This window comes from Phacochoerus africanus, chromosome 2 (genome assembly GCF_016906955.1).
Source record: "Phacochoerus africanus isolate WHEZ1 chromosome 2, ROS_Pafr_v1, whole genome shotgun sequence".
Taxonomy (NCBI): Eukaryota; Metazoa; Chordata; class Mammalia; order Artiodactyla; family Suidae; genus Phacochoerus; species Phacochoerus africanus.
The window spans coordinates 245,301,120-245,319,107 of record NC_062545.1 but is presented as its reverse complement, the minus strand read 5'-3'; the positions used below and the strand labels follow the sequence as shown (position 1 = coordinate 245,319,107).

At 38.3% G+C, this 17,988-nt stretch overlaps 1 protein-coding gene across 1 annotated transcript in view; it reads left to right on the top strand.

Annotated features, from left to right (window-relative positions):
- The window catches only part of GRIN3A (glutamate ionotropic receptor NMDA type subunit 3A), a 156,525-nt gene that overhangs the window by 53,413 nt on the left and 85,124 nt on the right, over window positions 1-17,988 (top strand). The window contains exon 3 of the mRNA XM_047768073.1: window positions 7,818-8,865. Coding sequence (XP_047624029.1) covers window positions 7,818-8,865 — 1,048 coding nt within the window. The remainder of the gene's footprint in view (window positions 1-7,817; window positions 8,866-17,988) is intronic.

Here is a 17,988-nt window from a genome sequence, read left to right as displayed (position 1 = left end):
CAAAGGGGAAAAATAAATTTTAAGGTTTAATAGAGCAAAATTGATATTCCCAGATACAGCTATGATTGATGGAAGGCAACTATAATAGGAGGGGAAAAAAAGCAAAGATAAGAGGGTAATTTTAAAAGAAATAAAAAACAAATGAGAGAAATAGCTATGTGAAAAGACAAGTTGAGTGAAAAAAATCAAAGCAGAAATAAATATATGACTTATAACCAACTAGGCATGGAAGAAGACACATGAAGATGCTAATGCATTTAAACAACACAAAGGTAGATTTCCATGTCTCCAAAATGAAGACTGGAAATAATGTGATTATGATAGAACAACTTCAAAACAAGAAAAGATACAAATTTATAATACACATAAAAACATAATATTAGTAAAACTATATGCTGAATAAGATAGAAGAAAATCAGGGGGCAGTAAAATCTCTAAGAACTTTAAAATCTCTAGGAATATGGGAACATTATTTATAGTTGGATGTTTTTATTTAACTTTAGTATGTTTAGAGCAAGTTTTTAAAAAGTAAAAATAATACATGAATATGTAAATAATCAGAAAAATTAAAATAACTGCCATTAACATTCTATTATTAAAGAATACACAAAGACCAAAAAAACTAGAGAAGGAAGAAGTGGGAGGAGGTCTAAAAGAAGGAATTAATAAAATAAAACAAAAGCCAAATTAAATGAGAAGTTCTAAAGCTAGTATAAGTGATATTATATGTAATTCTATAGCAACAAATTCTTAGGAAAATATAATTTGCCAAAATGGATCCAGAGAAATGTACAGCTTAATAGAAGAGATTGAAAGAATGATTGAAAAATTACAATTTTTTAGAAATCGCCAGGCCCAGCTAGCTTTACAACCAACTCTCAAAAACTCAAGTGGGAAAACAAAACAATAAGCTTTTTAGTTGGAATTGATCTAATACATTTGTCATGAAAGTTCTTTGCTTTCTGTACTTTTAAGAGTACCTTTGGTTCCATTTTGAAAATAGTACAATGAAACTTCTCTCAAATGACTTATAAGAGGAGTGTATAATAAGCTCTGCAATTTACTTTCCAAATGCCTGAAATAAGTTAAAGCAGCCGAAAGGGAACTTCTACAAGCTCTCCTGTCCGCATCCACCCACTCCTTACTTCTGGGCGCTGTATTCTCTCCATTTCTCTCATGGCAGTGATCTTTTGTCAGAGCAGAGAGCCTCATCCCACTTGCGACTTAGAGCGCAATCCCTTTGCCTCTCAAGGGCATTGTCCCATGAATTCTCTCTCTTCTTTCAAAACTATACCAACAATTTTTCTGTGTTTACTCATTAGCATAAAAACCTGAGCTTATTTCAAATATGTATACACTTTTTTCTCTTGATTTTTCTTGTTCACTGCTATTCCATATTTCTTCTCTTTACCGCCTAACCCTCTAAAGAGTTATCTCCAGTTTCTCTCTTTCCCTTGAAGCAATAAGTGCCAACACTTCACTGAACTTACTCTCATGAAGTCACCAGTGGCCTATGTGTTTCTAACGCCAATGGTCAATTTTCAGTCCTCATTGTATTTGATCTGTTAGAAGCATTTGACACTGTTTATCACTGTCCCCTTCTTCAAACATCTTTTTTTAAAATGTTTTTTTTTTAATTATTTATTTTGTCTCTTCTCGGGCTGCACCTGCGGCATATGGAGGTTCCCAGGCTAGGGATCCAGTCAGAGCTGTAGCCTCCGGCCTACGCCAGAGCCACAGCAACTCGAGATCCAAGCCACATCTGCGACCTACACCACAGCTCACTGCAACGCCGGATCCTTAACCCACTGAGCGAGGCCAGGGACTGAACCTGCAACCTCACGGTTCCTAGTCGGATTCATTAACCACTGAGCCACAACAGGAACTCCCAAACGTCTTTTTTACTTGGCTTCTAGAACACAACATAGCCTTTTCTCCCATGACTCTGGTTACTTCTGTTTCCTTTCTAGTTCTTCCTTACCTGCATCATCTCCAAATGTTAAAGTGACCCCCCACTTACTCCTTGGACTTCTTCTCATCTACACTTGTGATTTTATTTGGTTTCCTTAAACACCATATATGGAGTTATGGTTCCCAAATTGTATCTCCAGTCCTCCTTCCTTCCTGAACTCTAGACCACCTCCTACTACCTACTTGGCAGCTTCGTTTGGATACCTATAAATTATCTCAAACTTAACATTAGCAAAATTAAACTCCTGGGGGGTTCCCACCCACCTCACAACCTGATTCTTCTGTAGTTTTCTTTTTCTTAATTAATGGCAGCTCCATCCTTCTACCTGCTCAGGGCAAAAACTTTGGTGTCATCCTTACCTGTCCTTTTCATAGCAAATGTATTTGAGCCACCTGCAAATCTTGTCAGTTTCAGCTTCAGAATCTATCAAGATCCACTAATTCTTTCCACCTCCAGTGCTACCACCTAGGTCTTAATCCATTATCACCTTTTGTCTGGATGTTTGAAACAGCCTCCTGACTGATCTTTCTGCTTTTGCTCTTGTCTCTTCATAGTCCATTCTCAACTTGGCACTGTGATGAAGGATTTTAAAGTTTAAGTCATATCATATCCCTTCTCTGCTCAAACCCACAAGTGGCCTTCTAGCTCACATAGAGAAGAAGCAAAGACTTTACAGTGACCCACAAAATCGTATTTGCCCCAACTCCCACTCCCTGTAAGTTTTCTCTGATGTCATCTTCAAGTCCCTGCCCCTCACTCCTTTTGCTGACCAGACGCAGTCCCACTCTAGGACATCAGACTAGTTCCCTATTCAAGGAATGCTCTTCCCAGATATCCTTCTGATGGGCTCCTAACTTCTTCAGCCCTTTACTCAGATATTAACTTCTCCAAGAGCTGCAACTCCACCCTACCATTGCCAAACCTGACACATCCTATCTCCTTACTCTGCTTATTTTTTTTCTCCATTGCACTTAGCACTCTCTAATATCCCATACATAGTCCCTCTTTATCATGTTTACTCTGTCTTCTTCAATAGAATAGAAGCTATGGAGATTTTTGTCTCTTTTATTTACTACTATATCTCCTAGAACCTAGAACAGTGCCTGGCCAAAGTGTTTGTAAATGAACAAATGATTGGATGGGTAAAATGTGATTTTAACATCTTTGTTTATTTGTTTTGATGAACAGGAAAATCTTCTAATCAGTATTTAAGTTTCATGTGCAAATGGGGCTTCTAAAACACATATTAAAAACATTAAACACTGATCTTGCTTCTGTTTGTGAACTGTCTCAAAAACATTTTTTACATAACTTGAAAAGTGCAGATTTTATCTCAGCTCCTATACAAATCAACACATATTCTTAGTGACATAATTGGAAGCTTTTACTAAAATAATAAGTTACCTCCATGCTGATTAACTAATGAGCTTCACTCTTTCAAGCAGAATGGTATCTTGGGAGGTTTGCTAATAAAAGCGATGTATACCTGAGCTGCTTTGTTAAACACTCTGCACAGTGCTGAACCAGATTCTCACTCACGGAGTGAAATCCAAGCGTTTATCATGCCATGACAAAGCCATTGTAATAGTCTTCCAAGTGGTCTCCTGGTCACCATCTCCTCCTTCCCACGTACACACTTTACCTATTCCCAGCTCAGTATTGCCAATGTAATATTGGTTATAGCATTACTCTGCTCCAAAATCCTCATGGCTACCCTTTAACTATTAAATAAAATCCAGTCTCATAAAGTGGACATGTAAAGCCTCAGTAGTGCACTTGCAACCTACATATTTTTCTCTCTGCTCTCCAATCAGACTGTTATACTTACCACTCCCTGTTAAATTTTCAACCTCCTTACCTTTCCTCATCATACTCTTGAACTGAAAGATTTATTGAGAATTCATAGTTAGGCTGGAGCAGTACTGCAATCAGAACAGAACATGGTGGTATTATTGGTCCCTGTGACCCAGGCTCTAAATTACTGTTAAAAGAATTAGAAATTATTTTTCTGTTTCTTTTTTTTTAATATCTACAGTGTTCTGTAGGCTTACATTTAGCTGATATTCAACTAAATACTCCAGATCTTATTTAGATGACCTTTCATCAAGCCGAGCTTTATACATTCTTAGTATCGTTTGTGAACTAAATGTAGCCTTGTGCATTTGACCATCTTAAAATTACTACTTTTCTTTTTGAAACTATGTATCTTTTGATTGTGCCTTCTTCTCCATTTCTGTTATTTCCTTGGCTCTTGTCATCTTGAGCTCCTTGTGAAACAGAGAGGAAGAGAGGAAGTAAGGGGATGAAAAGAGTGCTATTCATTATATCTGACATTGTACTCAGTTCTTTTCTCCTTCCAAAATTTCCTATATAGCTAGCAGAAAAACAAAATCTTTCTTGTTTTTCTGGGCCATGTCCACAGCATGCTAAGTTCTGGGCCAGGGATATAGAACCTGCACCACAGCAGCAATCCCAGCCACTGTAATGACACCACCAGATCCTTAACATGCTGAGCCACATGGGAACTCCACAAAATCTTTCTAAAATCAAGATTAATAATCCCGTCCCTCCTCAGACACAGTTCTCTTGATAGATCTCCATTACCTTCATTGTGACCTCAATCCTTTTGTAATTTATTTCCCACCTTCATCTCCAGCCTTATTTCTCACCGCTTATCATCATGCATCTTGCTTTATGTGTCTCTGGCATTTGTACATGCATTTCCCTGTGTTGACAGCTTCAGTCCCCAGCTTCTCTTCCTCATTAACTGTAATTCCTTCTCCAAGATTCAGCTCTGGCACCTCCTCCTCTAAGAAGCTTTCTTTGTCACCCCTTGAGTGGAATGCACAGGTGCCTTTGCTTTCTGTCTTAAAGGTACCCAGGTTTACCTCCATCATGTTGCTTATTATACTACCTGTTGCCTTTCTTTCTCTGCATCACTAGACTTAGAGCTTCTTGGGAACAGTGAGTGTGTCTTTCACCTCTATAACTCATACTAAGAACAGTGCCTGGTATTTCTATCAATTTATCTTGCCAATAAAATTATTCCTGATTTTCCTTTTTCTTGTTCATCCAAGAAAAGTCCAAGGCAAGATAAAAAGGAACACGGTAGAAATCCATTTAATAAAAGCAAGATTTCAACATTTTAATCTTTAACTAATATAGTGAGTGTTCAAACTTTGCTATTCATTGTCATTCCATTACAAAAATACATAGTGAAGGTGACGATAACTAAAGCTATCAGTAAAATAATTCAATTTTCCCTCTCTGTAAAACTGAAAATAAAATAGAAATAATCTGTCATAAATGGGGATTCTCTCTAAGACCCAATTTATTGGTACCAATTGCATAGTGCAACAAACACTGGATTTTCTACTCTGGGGAAATTGAAAACATCTAGATACTGATTGTTATGTCTTTCTGTGACAGATGAATGCCTCAAAGACAACTGAGCATTGTCCTTTAGTTATAGCCATGTTGAGTGTTGTTTAACATCAATAATGAGGAATTGGTTTTACTAGAATGAGGGACATATAATCTCTGAAAGATTCTTGAAGACATCATTTCTGAGATGATTCAAATACATATGTACCCAGTGGTGGTCTCTGTGGGTCCATCCAGTTAAAAGTCTGTAATCACCCAGCCCCACATATTGTTAAAATAAAGAAGAGTTTCTCTTTCTCCAGCTTTACTTTCCCGATCACTACACTGACCAAATAAAATTAACCTGTTTACTAGTTATTTTATTTTATTCCCTAGGTTATATCAGTGTGCGTGTGTATGTGTTAACAAATCTAATAGTAGATTGCTCATCAGAAACACAGTTATAGTCACCCTTTTATAGTACCTAGGTAGTTATCAATTAATTAATCTGTATATTTTAATGATTTGTTTTTCTACTTCCCTAAAGAATCAGAAAACTATTGTAAAGTCTAAGATAACTGAGACTTCATTACTTGTTGCAAAATAGAATTCATTTTAAGTGGTAGAGTCCCACTGGGGAGTGCTAATATGAGTGATTACCATTATATGCAATCTACCAAAATGAGCAATTTCATTGCATTTAGTGATAGTAGCATCGTCAAAAGTGATTTACGTTTATATTGCTAATGAAAATTAGTACATTCTCCACACTTTCTGGCTTTTCTGTGTTCCTTCTATGGCAGCATAGCTTCTTACTACTTGCATTTGCATTTATAAATTATGGAGTAATGTTTGTGACAAGCAGTGGATGAATTGTTTTGCTAAGAATCTGGAATTTTATTATCCGACTCCTCAAAAAAATCTTCTATGATACAGTTCACATTTTAATTTAATTTCTTTTAATTTCAAATGTGTCTTGAGTACCCTTTATGAGTTTATCATAATGCTATACTTTGTCTCTCCAGCTAAAAAATTTCTATGAAAAGACTAGGAAAAGTGATCTGGGGACAGTCTTGATTGAAAAAATTTGAATGACATCAAATGTTATCATATCTGGAATATTTGTTCTGTGTCAAAAGGTGTGGTATATACTTCACATGAATTACTTCTAACCCTTGCGTTGGAAGTAATTTAAAAATAAAAATGGAATTATTTCCCCAATTTTGCTCAAAAGTGGTTGGACCAATATTCAAACGCAGTTGTGTCTGATATCAAAGTGTGGGCGTTTATTCTGACACAAAGCCAGAGTTAAGAGTACAGAGGTGCCATGGGGTTGTATGCTGCCTTGTATTGTCTTATCTTCCCAGACTCAAAAAAGACAGAGACTCTGACCAAGCATTTCTCTCCTTGGTTTATACCAGAACAGATACTGACAGGGCCCTGGTTCACAGGGTTAAGAATCAGTATATCATTCAGTTGGTAATTTTCCTTTTTTCGACTTCTGGCAGAGGCTCTCTCTAGAGCCAGAGCCAATTGTTTTTCTCTAATGACTTAGAGGGAGGTTAGCCTGAGGCTATCCTGGGAACTGCAAGTCTATTTATCATCTTTTTCTTTATTCCATGGATGGTATCCAACATGCAGCTTTGAATGGCCTCATGGGGACAGACATGTGGATTGTTTCCTCTCTAAAAAGAGAAACACTTATAACAAGATTTGGCTATTTTCTAGAATTACGAATGCAGTTTGTAAGCAATTATAAAAGTATGTGCATACTTATTAAAATTCATTCCTTGCATCCAAAATAATATATTTATTAAGCTGATTTATTTGCAATTGAAGGTGGTGAACAGTAGAAATGAGACATACTAAAGATGCTGAGACTCTCCAAAGCTTGGAAGTTCGTGAGCGTGTATAAACTGTTTATGATAGAAGACAATTAACATATCCCTTAACTAGGAATAAAGAGATTAGGAGTAAGACTAAGAGTCTAGCACCCAGCCCAGGTGTTAGAACCTAAGAGTGAGATCTCTTTTGTTCAATGAAATAGGACTCTCCTCCTAGAAAGAGTCCAGCTTATTAACTCCTGTAGTAACTGTAGACAATGCCTTTTTAAAAAATAGACTTTATAGGAGCTCCTGTTGTGGCTCAGTGGCTAAGGAACCCGACTAGCATCCATGGGGAGGCGGGTTCGATCCCTGGCCTTGCTCAGTGAGTTAAGGATCCGGCATTGTGGTGAGCTATGGTAGGTTGCAGACGCAGCTCATATCTCGCATTGCTGTGGCTGTGGTGTAGGCTGGCAGCTACAGCTCGGATTAGACCCCTAGCCTGGGAACCTCCATGTGCTGTGGGTGCAGCCTTAAAAAGACCACACAAAAAAAAGAGAGTTTATTTTTATTAAGACAGAGAAGCAAAGATGAGCACTGTTTCTAGACTTTGGCCTCACATCTCTTCCTTACTTTTTGCCTTTGTTCCTCTTTGCCAGGTTTCTAGCCAACACCACTTTCAGAGGCCTCAGTGGCTCCATCAGAGTAAAAGGTTCCACTATCATCAGCTCAGAGAATAACTTTTTCATCTGGAATCTGCAACATGACCCTATGGGAGAGCCGATGTGGACACGCTTGGGCAGCTGGCAAGGGGGGAAGATTGTCATGGACTATGGAATATGGCCAGAGCAGGCCCAGAGGCACAAAACCCACTTTCAGCACCCAAGCAAGCTACACTTGCGAGTGGTTACACTGATCGAGCATCCATTTGTCTTCACACGGGAGGTAGACGATGAAGGCTTGTGCCCTGCTGGCCAGCTCTGTCTAGACCCCATGACTAATGATTCTTCCATGTTGGACAGACTTTTTAACAGCCTCCATAGTGGTAATGATACAGTGCCCATCAAATTCAAGAAGTGCTGCTATGGATATTGTATTGATCTGCTAGAAAAGCTATCAGAAGACATGAACTTTGACTTTGATCTCTATATTGTTGGGGATGGCAAATATGGAGCCTGGAAAAATGGGCACTGGACTGGACTGGTTGGTGATCTCCTGAGTGGGTCAGCCCACATGGCAGTCACTTCCTTCAGCATCAATACTGCACGAAGCCAGGTGATAGATTTCACCAGTCCTTTCTTCTCCACCAGCTTGGGCATCTTAGTGAGGACCCGAGACACAGCAGCTCCCATTGGAGCCTTCATGTGGCCACTCCACTGGACAATGTGGCTGGGGATTTTTGTGGCGCTGCACGTCACTGCCATCTTCCTCACTCTGTATGAATGGAAGAGTCCCTTTGGTATGACTCCCAAGGGGCGGAATAGAAATAAAGTGTTTTCCTTCTCTTCAGCCTTGAATGTCTGTTATGCCCTCTTATTTGGTAGAACAGCAGCCATCAAACCCCCAAAATGCTGGACTGGAAGGTTTCTGATGAACCTTTGGGCCATTTTCTGTATGTTTTGCCTTTCTACGTACACAGCGAATTTGGCTGCTGTCATGGTAGGTGAGAAGATCTACGAAGAGCTTTCTGGAATACATGATCCTAAGGTAATACTTCTTTTTACTCTGGATTTCCTTATTATCCATTATGATTTCATATATTATTGTGTCTTATGCTGTAGTATGTCTATATTCTTTTATCTAACACATTTCATATTCTCTGAACCATCCATAGAAACTAGAACTAAATATTTGAACTTAATATTTCATTGTTTTATTAAATGAAACAAAAAGACTGAGGGGTTTTAGGAGATATGTGTTCCAAAGTAAGTCTTTCTGGTAGAAACATCTATTAGTGCCATTTTTGTGTTGTGTTAGTTAACCATCTGACACAATGGCTCTCAGGAAGTAATATTACAAAGTGTTTTCCCTCAAAGAAAACTTCACCTACTGATTAATTATTTCTCTTGGGAATTAATTGAAATAAACAGTATGGTTTATGTTTTAAATAGTAAAGAATCTTTTTTCTCACCATTAAAAAATAGAAAAATAGGAGTTCTCATCATGGCTTAGTGGTAACGAACCCAATTAGTACCCATGAGGATGCAGTTCAATCCCTGGCCTCACTCAGTGGGTTAAAGGTCTGGCATTGCCATGAGCTGCAGTGTGTGTTGCACACGCAGCTCAGATCTGATACTGCTATGCCTGTGGCGTAGGCCAGCAGCTGCAGCTCCAATTAGACCCCTAGTCTGGGAACTTCATATGTTGCAGATGTAGCCCTAAAAAGCAAAAAAAAATAAAAAATAAAAAATTTAAAAAAAGTAGAATAGAATTTCTCTTGTGGTGCAGTGGGTGAAGGATCCAGTGTCGTCATTGCAGCAGCTTTGTCCACTACTGTGACACAGGTTTGATCCTTGGCCCGAGAATTTCCACATGCTGTGGGCATGGCCAAAAATAAATAGCAAAATGAAAAGAACTAAAATTTTATCATAAGCATGCAAAGTCAGATGCTAGAAAACTCAATAGGTGTAGACAAGGAGTAGTAAACTAACTGGGGTGGCAAGATTAACTAGGAACAGGGTGTCCTTATAGAGTAAGGAAGGACGATCACCTTGGGTTTGGAAGAAGGTGCCAACAGTCACATTACAATATCCAAGAACATTCAAGAAGGTTACATCTATTCCACGCTGCCTTTGATACCCTAGATGTCTGACCCTAAGGGTACAAGGGAGGAGGGGGGGTGGAGTTCAGGTAAGCAGGTAAAGCAGCGGTGATACTCAGGTAAGGACAGTCACATCCATGTTCTCTCTGGGCTGAAACAAGACCTCTTTGAGTGACTGGGAGTATGGAGAACTTCGTCCAACTTGCTGGGTGTAGAAAGGAGATGGTTGTCAAGCAATTGGAGTAGAGCTCAAGGGGCTATTGTAGTCCTAGTGGGAAACCTAATGCAGGTCCAGAGCAGAAGTGTATTCCAATGCCTAGGACACATCTGGAAATGATTAGAGAAAGCTGCAATTCAGTGGGCATACCCAGGACACACCACGTTTAAAGCAGCTTGTACTAAGCTGAGGGTTTCAAAACTCTTCATGCCTTTTCAAATATTCCTTTTCACACTTAATCTCATGGTATTGAATCATTTATTACCTATTTCTATCAAACATTTAGGATTAATTGCACAGAGCACCAACACATAGGACATTTATGGGAGTTGCCTGGTTTCTAATGGTTAGGACTTAGCCCTTTCACCATTGGAGTCTAGGTTCAGTCCTTGGTTTGAGAACTGAGGTCCCACATGAAGCTGTTGCATGCTATGGCAAAAAAAAAAAAAAAAAAAAAAAAAAAAAACAGAGACATTTACTATTGTCTTTTGTTAAATGATGGAATGGCCTGGAGGGCTGGTGGCAGTTTTAAAGAAGGCTCATAAATGGTTTGGATTAGGATATATGGTCTGTTCTGCAAATAAATGCATGTGAGAAACTTGACCCATGTACTGAAAACCTGCTGGTAAGAGATGTAAACCTCATGAAAAGATTTAACAGTGGGTCACTGACTAGGCAACAAATTATGTTGCCTGTTAATGTGCACTCAGCACTGTAGCTTCTCGACTGGAATTTAGTGAACACAAGTAAGTTCTATGGTATAAATACACATGTCACCCTAAAGAGAGATTTTGGTGATACTTCAGCATTCATACTCTGCACTAATATTAGCAGCCTATTCTCTGCCGTAAAAGGCCTGTAGATCTTGAAAGGTTCACCATCTTAATAGGGGCTTACTCAGATTTTCTTGCAATAGTCTTGCCAGTGTGACGCTTAAATTACCAACTCAATGTGGAAACCATTCATTCAAATCTAGTATAAGAAACAATCTAGATTAATAAGTTCCTGCTGTATAGCACAGGGCACTGTATTCAATATTCTGTAATTCATAATGGAAAAGAATATGAAAAAGTATATATATGTCTATTTGAATCACTTTGGTGTATAGTAGAAAATAACATAAATCAACTAACTTGAATAAAAAATTTTTAATAAATACAAGCAAAAAAAAAGAACAGAAACAATCTAATATAATATAGGCTTGTTGTTATAAAGATTCCGGACCATTATAATATGTAAAAAAAAGTGAACACATTGCAACTAGGGCTTCATTAATCAGAACCAAGGATTGCCAAAATTAAGTCATGGTTGTTACACATGAGAAACTGGAAGCAGTGATTATTTACGGAATTCAAAAGAAAAGCATAAAGATTAAACCATACACAGCAGTAGAACATTTTTTAAACAAAAACAATCATTCCATCCCCACCTCCACCAGAATAAAAAGGTAGCATTTTTTATAACTCTAACCCAGCCTAAAAGAAAAAAGGAAAATGAACCACATCAAGTGGTAATGTCTTAATGAAGTGGGACAATTTTAAATCTAAAACATTTTCTATTTTATGTTATTATTTTTTGTCTTTTGTCTTTCTATGGCACACCCGCAGCATATGGGGGTTCCCAGGCTAGGGGTCTAACCGGAGCTGTTGCTGCCAGCCTACACCACAGCCACAGCAATTCAGGATCCAAGCCACATCTGCGATCTACACCACAGCTCATGGCAATGCCAGATCCTTAACCCACTGAGCGAGGCCAGGGACTGAACCTGCAACCTCACGGTTCCTAGTCAGATTCGTTTCCACTGCACCACGACAGGAACTCCCAACATTTCAATTTTAGATAATAAATGAGTTTCCACTAAGGTTTCTAAAAGTGTATATTTCTTTTCTAATGTTGTTTTAACATTCAGGTCTCTCATTTGTGTTTCTCATTTAAAGATACCCAGATAATTTAACTAAGCAGTACTCAACATCTGGACTTTGGCAAATAATATTGGTTCCAGAATTGTTTGGTTTTTCATCCAGATATATGGTATCATGCAGATGACATAATGCCCTCACCTTCCCATAGAGAGGTATGATCAAAATAATATCCCTACTCTTTCAGTCAGCATTCATTCTTAAGTATATTCTAATCACTCACATGAGTTCTTTTTTTCTCTTATCAGTGCATCCTTTTTTTTAATACTAAACGAAGAGGAGAAATTCAAAAGTAAAGTAAGGGAGAAAACATAAAAATATAAAAACACAAGGAGAACAACTTAGAAAGTTATTAGCATGCCAAAGTTTAGAAATAAATGAAATAAATCAGAGTTCAAGGAAAAGGTGATCACCTTTAAGGGAAGGCTTAATTAGTGTTGGTGACATGGCTCAAATCGTCACTGTCAAAAAATGAGACACATGAACACTGGGAGATCACGACAAGGCTCTTTACTTCTGCGGAAGGACACAGGTGCTCAAAAAGCAGGTGCAAAGAAGAAAAGACCCTCCCTATTTATCCCTAATGCAGGTGATGTACCTGTCCACTTCCCATTGGTCAAGTCAGGGTGCATATTCTTCTCATTGGCTAATTTGAAACAAATTGTTACTGGGAGAAGAGGGAAAGAGGAGGGGGGTCGCAGGAAGGCGTTTCAGCCGAAATCAGAGCAACATGGAGTAACCAAGATTTCCTTTGCTAGAAAAGACATTGTTACTTTCCACATTAATAAGATAAAATATGTGCTTATTCTTGGAGAAGATTTGGAAATTGAACGTATGTGTTGAGGGAGTTAGAGTGACCATTCCAAGGTGAGGAACAGAATGAACTACTTGGAGGTGGAAAGTATAAGGCACAGTCAGGCTATTCTTGAGGACTTCACATTAGCCACAGCATGCCACGTGAGAGGAAGGAGAAAATCCAAGTCTGAAAAAGTAAGCTCCGTTGAGATATCAGAGGATCTTTAACATCAGGCTAAGTGAACATTTGACAATAGAGAGCCACTGACATTTTTGAACAATGGAATAGCATAGAAGAGCAGAATCCACTTAGGATGGTTGTTTCAGCAGCAGCATGTAAACTCAATGAGAAAGACAGTGGACAGACTTGAAGTTACAGCTGTTGTTACTGATAGAAAGAAGAAAGGAGCAAAAAACTTTGTGGTGACCAGGTCAGTAGGACTTGGCAATTAATTGAGTGTGAGAGGCAACAGAGTCATACCTTCAAAGTTGTACACCCAAGTGAATGAGATGATGGTGCCATTCAAGGAAGCAGAAAAGGCAGTTTATGATCTAGAACATATGGTGATCTGTTCAGTTTCAAATTTGACATTTTAAAATCTGTGCTGGGGAATTCCTATCATGGCTCAGCGGAAATGAATCTGACTAGCATCCATGAGGACGCAGGTTCGATCCCTGGCCTCACTCACTGGGTTAAGGATCTCGCGATAGTGTGAGCTGTGGTGTAGGTCACAGACTTGGCTCAGATCTGGCATTGCTGTGGCTGTGGCATAAGCTGGCAGCTACAGCTCTGATTCGACCCCTAGCCTGGAAACCTCCATATGCGGAGGGTGCAGCCCTAAAAAGACAAAAAAAAAAGATATTAAATCTATGTTAGACATCTGGGTGAGATCCAGCAGGCATTTGGAAATAATGGAGCTAGAGTTCAGGAGTGAAATGGAAGCTGGTGGGAATCCTAAGCAAAGAGGTGATACTGGTAGCAAAGCCCCAGAGGAGTATGAAGTCCCCAAGGGAGAAGGTGGTAGGGAGAATAATTGCCATTTGATGAGAAGCAACAAGCATAAAGAAAGTCCCAAGGTGTTAGAGTATGGGATTTGTGGAAAGATGAGGTGGAAGATAAGGAGCTAAAAGTGCCATGTATCCAAGTCATGCAGACCCTTGAATGCCTCCCTGTAGACTGATATTAACTTTTGAGGATGAAGATTGATATTGTTCCACCTGCCCAGTCTAGTTTCTTACCAGTGGTTATCAGAGAGGACAGAGGCTGAATAGCACCCAGTCCATACCATGAGAATTAGCATGTGTGCATGTGTGTGTGTGTGTGTGTGTGTTTTAATGTCTTATGAAGCTGGGTTTTTGTGGTTTGCTTTGTTTCAGCATTTTTTAGGATTATGTTACTGTTTTTCAAAATCAGTTGATAGCATTTTAGTTCTAAGGAGTGAAAAGGTATCATTTATATAAATGTCACAGATCTCTTGTGGTTCTATTGGGACATTTGCTTTTCTGCTGTAAGGTAAAAAATCTCCTAAATCTGAATTGAGAGGTGATCTATATGGGGTATTAGTTACACTCTGAAGATTCTTCTACCCCTGACTCATATCTTTTTTAACAAAAAATTTTTAGAGTTGATTTGCAATGTTCTGTTGATTTCTGCCCTACAGCAAAGTGACCCAGTTATACATATACATACATTTTTTTCACATAATCCTCCATCATGTACCATCACAAGTGCTTAGCTGTAATTGCTTACCCACTCCAAATGCAGTAGTACTAACCCCAAACTCCCAATCCATCCTGCTCCCTCCCCCTCTGCAACCACAAGTCTCTTCTCTATGTGCATGAGTTCATTTTTTTTCTGTAGATAGGTTATATGAGATTCCAGATATAAGTGATATCATATGGTATTTGTCTTTCTCTTTCTGACTCACTTCACTTAATATGAGAGTCTCTAGTTCCATCCATGTTGCTGCAAAGGGCATTATTTTGTTCTTTTTATGGCTGAGTAGTATTCCATTGTGTATATGCACATCTTCCTAATCCATTCATCTGTCAATGGACATTTAGGTTGTTTCCATGTCTTGGCTATTGTGAATAGTGCTGCAATGAACATACAGATGCATTTATATTTTTCACTGAAAGTTTTTTCTGGATATACGCCCAAGAGTGGGATTGCTGGGTCATATGGTAGTTCTGTATTAGTTTTCTGAGGTACCTCTGTACTGTTTTCCATTGTGGTTGTACCAATTTACAGTCACACCAGCAGTGAATTGAGGGTACCCTTTTCTCCACACCCTCTCTAGCACTTGTTATTTGTAGACCTACTAATGATGGCCATTCTAACAGGTGTGAGGTGATACCTCATTGTAGTTTTGATTTGCATTTCTCTGATAATTAGTGATGTTGAGCATTTTTTCATGGACTGTTGGCCATCTATATATCTTCTTTGGAGAAATATCTATTCAGGTCTTTGGCCCATTTTTCAAGTGGGTTGTTGGTTTTGGTTTTTTGTTTGTTTGTTTTTTGCTGTTGAGTATGTGAGTTGTTTGTATATTTTGGAAATTAAGCCCTTGTTTGTATCGTTTGCAACTATTTTCTCCCATTTCTGTAGGTTGTCTTTTTCTTTTTCTTTTTTTTTTTTGTGATTTCCTATGTTGTGCAAAAACTTGTAAGTTTGATTAAGTCCTATTGGGTTTTTTTTGTTTGTTTGTTTCTATTTCTATTGCTTTGGGAGACTGACCTAAGAAAATATTTGTATGTTTGATGTCAGAAAATGTTTTGCCTATGTTCTCTTCTAGGAGTTTTATGGTGTTGGGTCTTATGTTTAAATCTTTAAGCCATTTTGAGTTTATTTTTGTGTATGGTGTAAGGGTGTGTTCTAGTGTCATTGATTTACATGCAGCTGTCCAGTCTTCCCCGCACCACTTGCTAAAGAGACTGTCTATGTTTTTCCCATTTTATACTTCTTGCCTTCTTTGTCAAAGATTAATTGACCATAGGTGTATGGGTTTATTTCTGGGTTCTCTATTCTGTTCCATCGGTCTATATGTCTGTTTTGTACCAGCACCACACTGTGTTGACTACTGTAGCTTTGTAGTATTGTCTGAAGTCTGGGCAAGTTAGGCCTTCTGCTTTTTGTTCCTCTGGATTGCTTTGGCAATTCTGGGTTTTTTATGGTTCCATATAAATTTTTGGATTGTTTGCTGTAGTTCTGTGAAAAATGTCATGGGTATTTGATAGGGATTGCCCCTTTAATATCTTTTCATCTCCCTCACCTACTGGATATCAGGACAGTTCCCATTGTACTGTGCTCCGTTTTGATCCCGTTTTCCCTACTTAACAGCTCAGTTAATTCACTTTGGAGAAATTTCCCTCTGCCTCCACTTTAATGCTCTTGAACACCTGCCTCCTTCCCTTCTCTAACTCTTCTTTAGTTATCTTGGAATGATCTTCACATTCTCCCTATTATAATTGTGAGCCTGATATCTTTGAGAATACCAACTCCCAGGCTTCCTAGAACCATTTTATTAAGAAATGTGCCCTAGAAATTGATGTCTTCAGCTCTTAGAGGCCATCTAAGCAACCCAATCTAAAACAGAGATTGCCAGTGGCTCCATCTACTCCTTCTTTAAAACTTCTTTTCTGGTACATAAAATATTTTTGAATAATAACAATAATAGTGTTTTCTTATTTTTGTATAAATAGTTTCTATCTCTAACCCAAAATTTTGGCTGTAGTTTTTTTTGGTATCAGTCTTGGAATCTAAAGAACACTTAGGAAATATTCCTGTGGGAAATGTGTTTGTATGAAAATCTGTGGACTTAAAAAGTAAGATTTGTGATCTGTTTCTATACCCAGTCCATCAGTAAATTGAGTCCTGGCTGCATAAGCATCTATAACCATGATATCAGATAACTTACAATGACTGTAATAACTCCATTTTTCTTCTTGATCATAATTGTTTAGCATGCTGGCTATCCATTTAACACAATTAATAAAACTGTAAAGAGTGTGAACATTTTATCACCATTTCAGAGTTGAGATTCAGTGGCTTTACCAACTAGTTTGAATCAGGAATAAAATTAAATGCAAAAGGCTGTGCAGGATAGACCAATTTATGATTCACAACATGTTACAGCAGCCAAGGCAAGTTGGAATGCCTTTTTTTTTTTTCTGATGGGGGTCGGAGGGAAGAAATAATCTTGTTGCTGGCTGCTCCTACAGATAACCCTAAGGGAGAGGTACTTCCCTGCTGTGAAAATGAAATTCAAGACGATGGTTCTGTCTTCACTTAACCAAACTATTTTTGCCAGGATAATTTATTTTACACTAAAAGTAATATATGTAGCTTCTCACAGCCTCCCACTGACTCTTCTGGAAAGCAAGCTCCATGCGTCAAAGCAGGATGGCTCTTTAAGCATGAGACCATGAAGCAAGGATTTGTGAGCAATGTATTTATTAGAGCTTATATGGATATTTCTCTGACATAAAACTAGCACTATTCCTTATAGGCAGTGCAGAAAATAGAGTAATGTAGACAGATGGAAGCAAGCACCCATTGTCTCATCATCCAAAGTCATTCCTCTTAGTCTTTTGGGATGATTGACAGATGGATAAAAACCACAGTATTATTTTTATCCAGAGATGTCTTGATTTGGGTCTCCGGTCTAAGGAGTAGACTTGCTCATTCTTAAAACATTCCAGCCATTGACATCCAATCTGCTGAGGTGTAAGAGAAGATGAGGAAATCACTTCATAAATCATAAAGTGCACTAAAGCATTTTTTAAAAGCCCTATCTCCCCTCATAGAGTTGCATTGACCAGTTGAAAGGATACACGAGCATTCAAAATGAGGTATTTGCTGATTTTAATGTACTTTTAAGTTCTTTTTCCAGCTTCTCATATAAAATGCCCACTTTAGCCCTGTGTCTCTAATACCAAAAAAAGTCATCTTCTTAGGAGATTAGTGTCCTTTTTTTTTTTTTTTTGGACTGGCAAATGATAGTGCTGCTTTAGATAAACAGTCCTGGCAAACATTCAAGTAAATATTAAAAATTAAATAGTCCTGCTGTGAAGGCAAGAGCAAACTTTAACCAGAAATGTTAAAGTAAAGGACACTCACATAGCCCTAGTAGGAAATG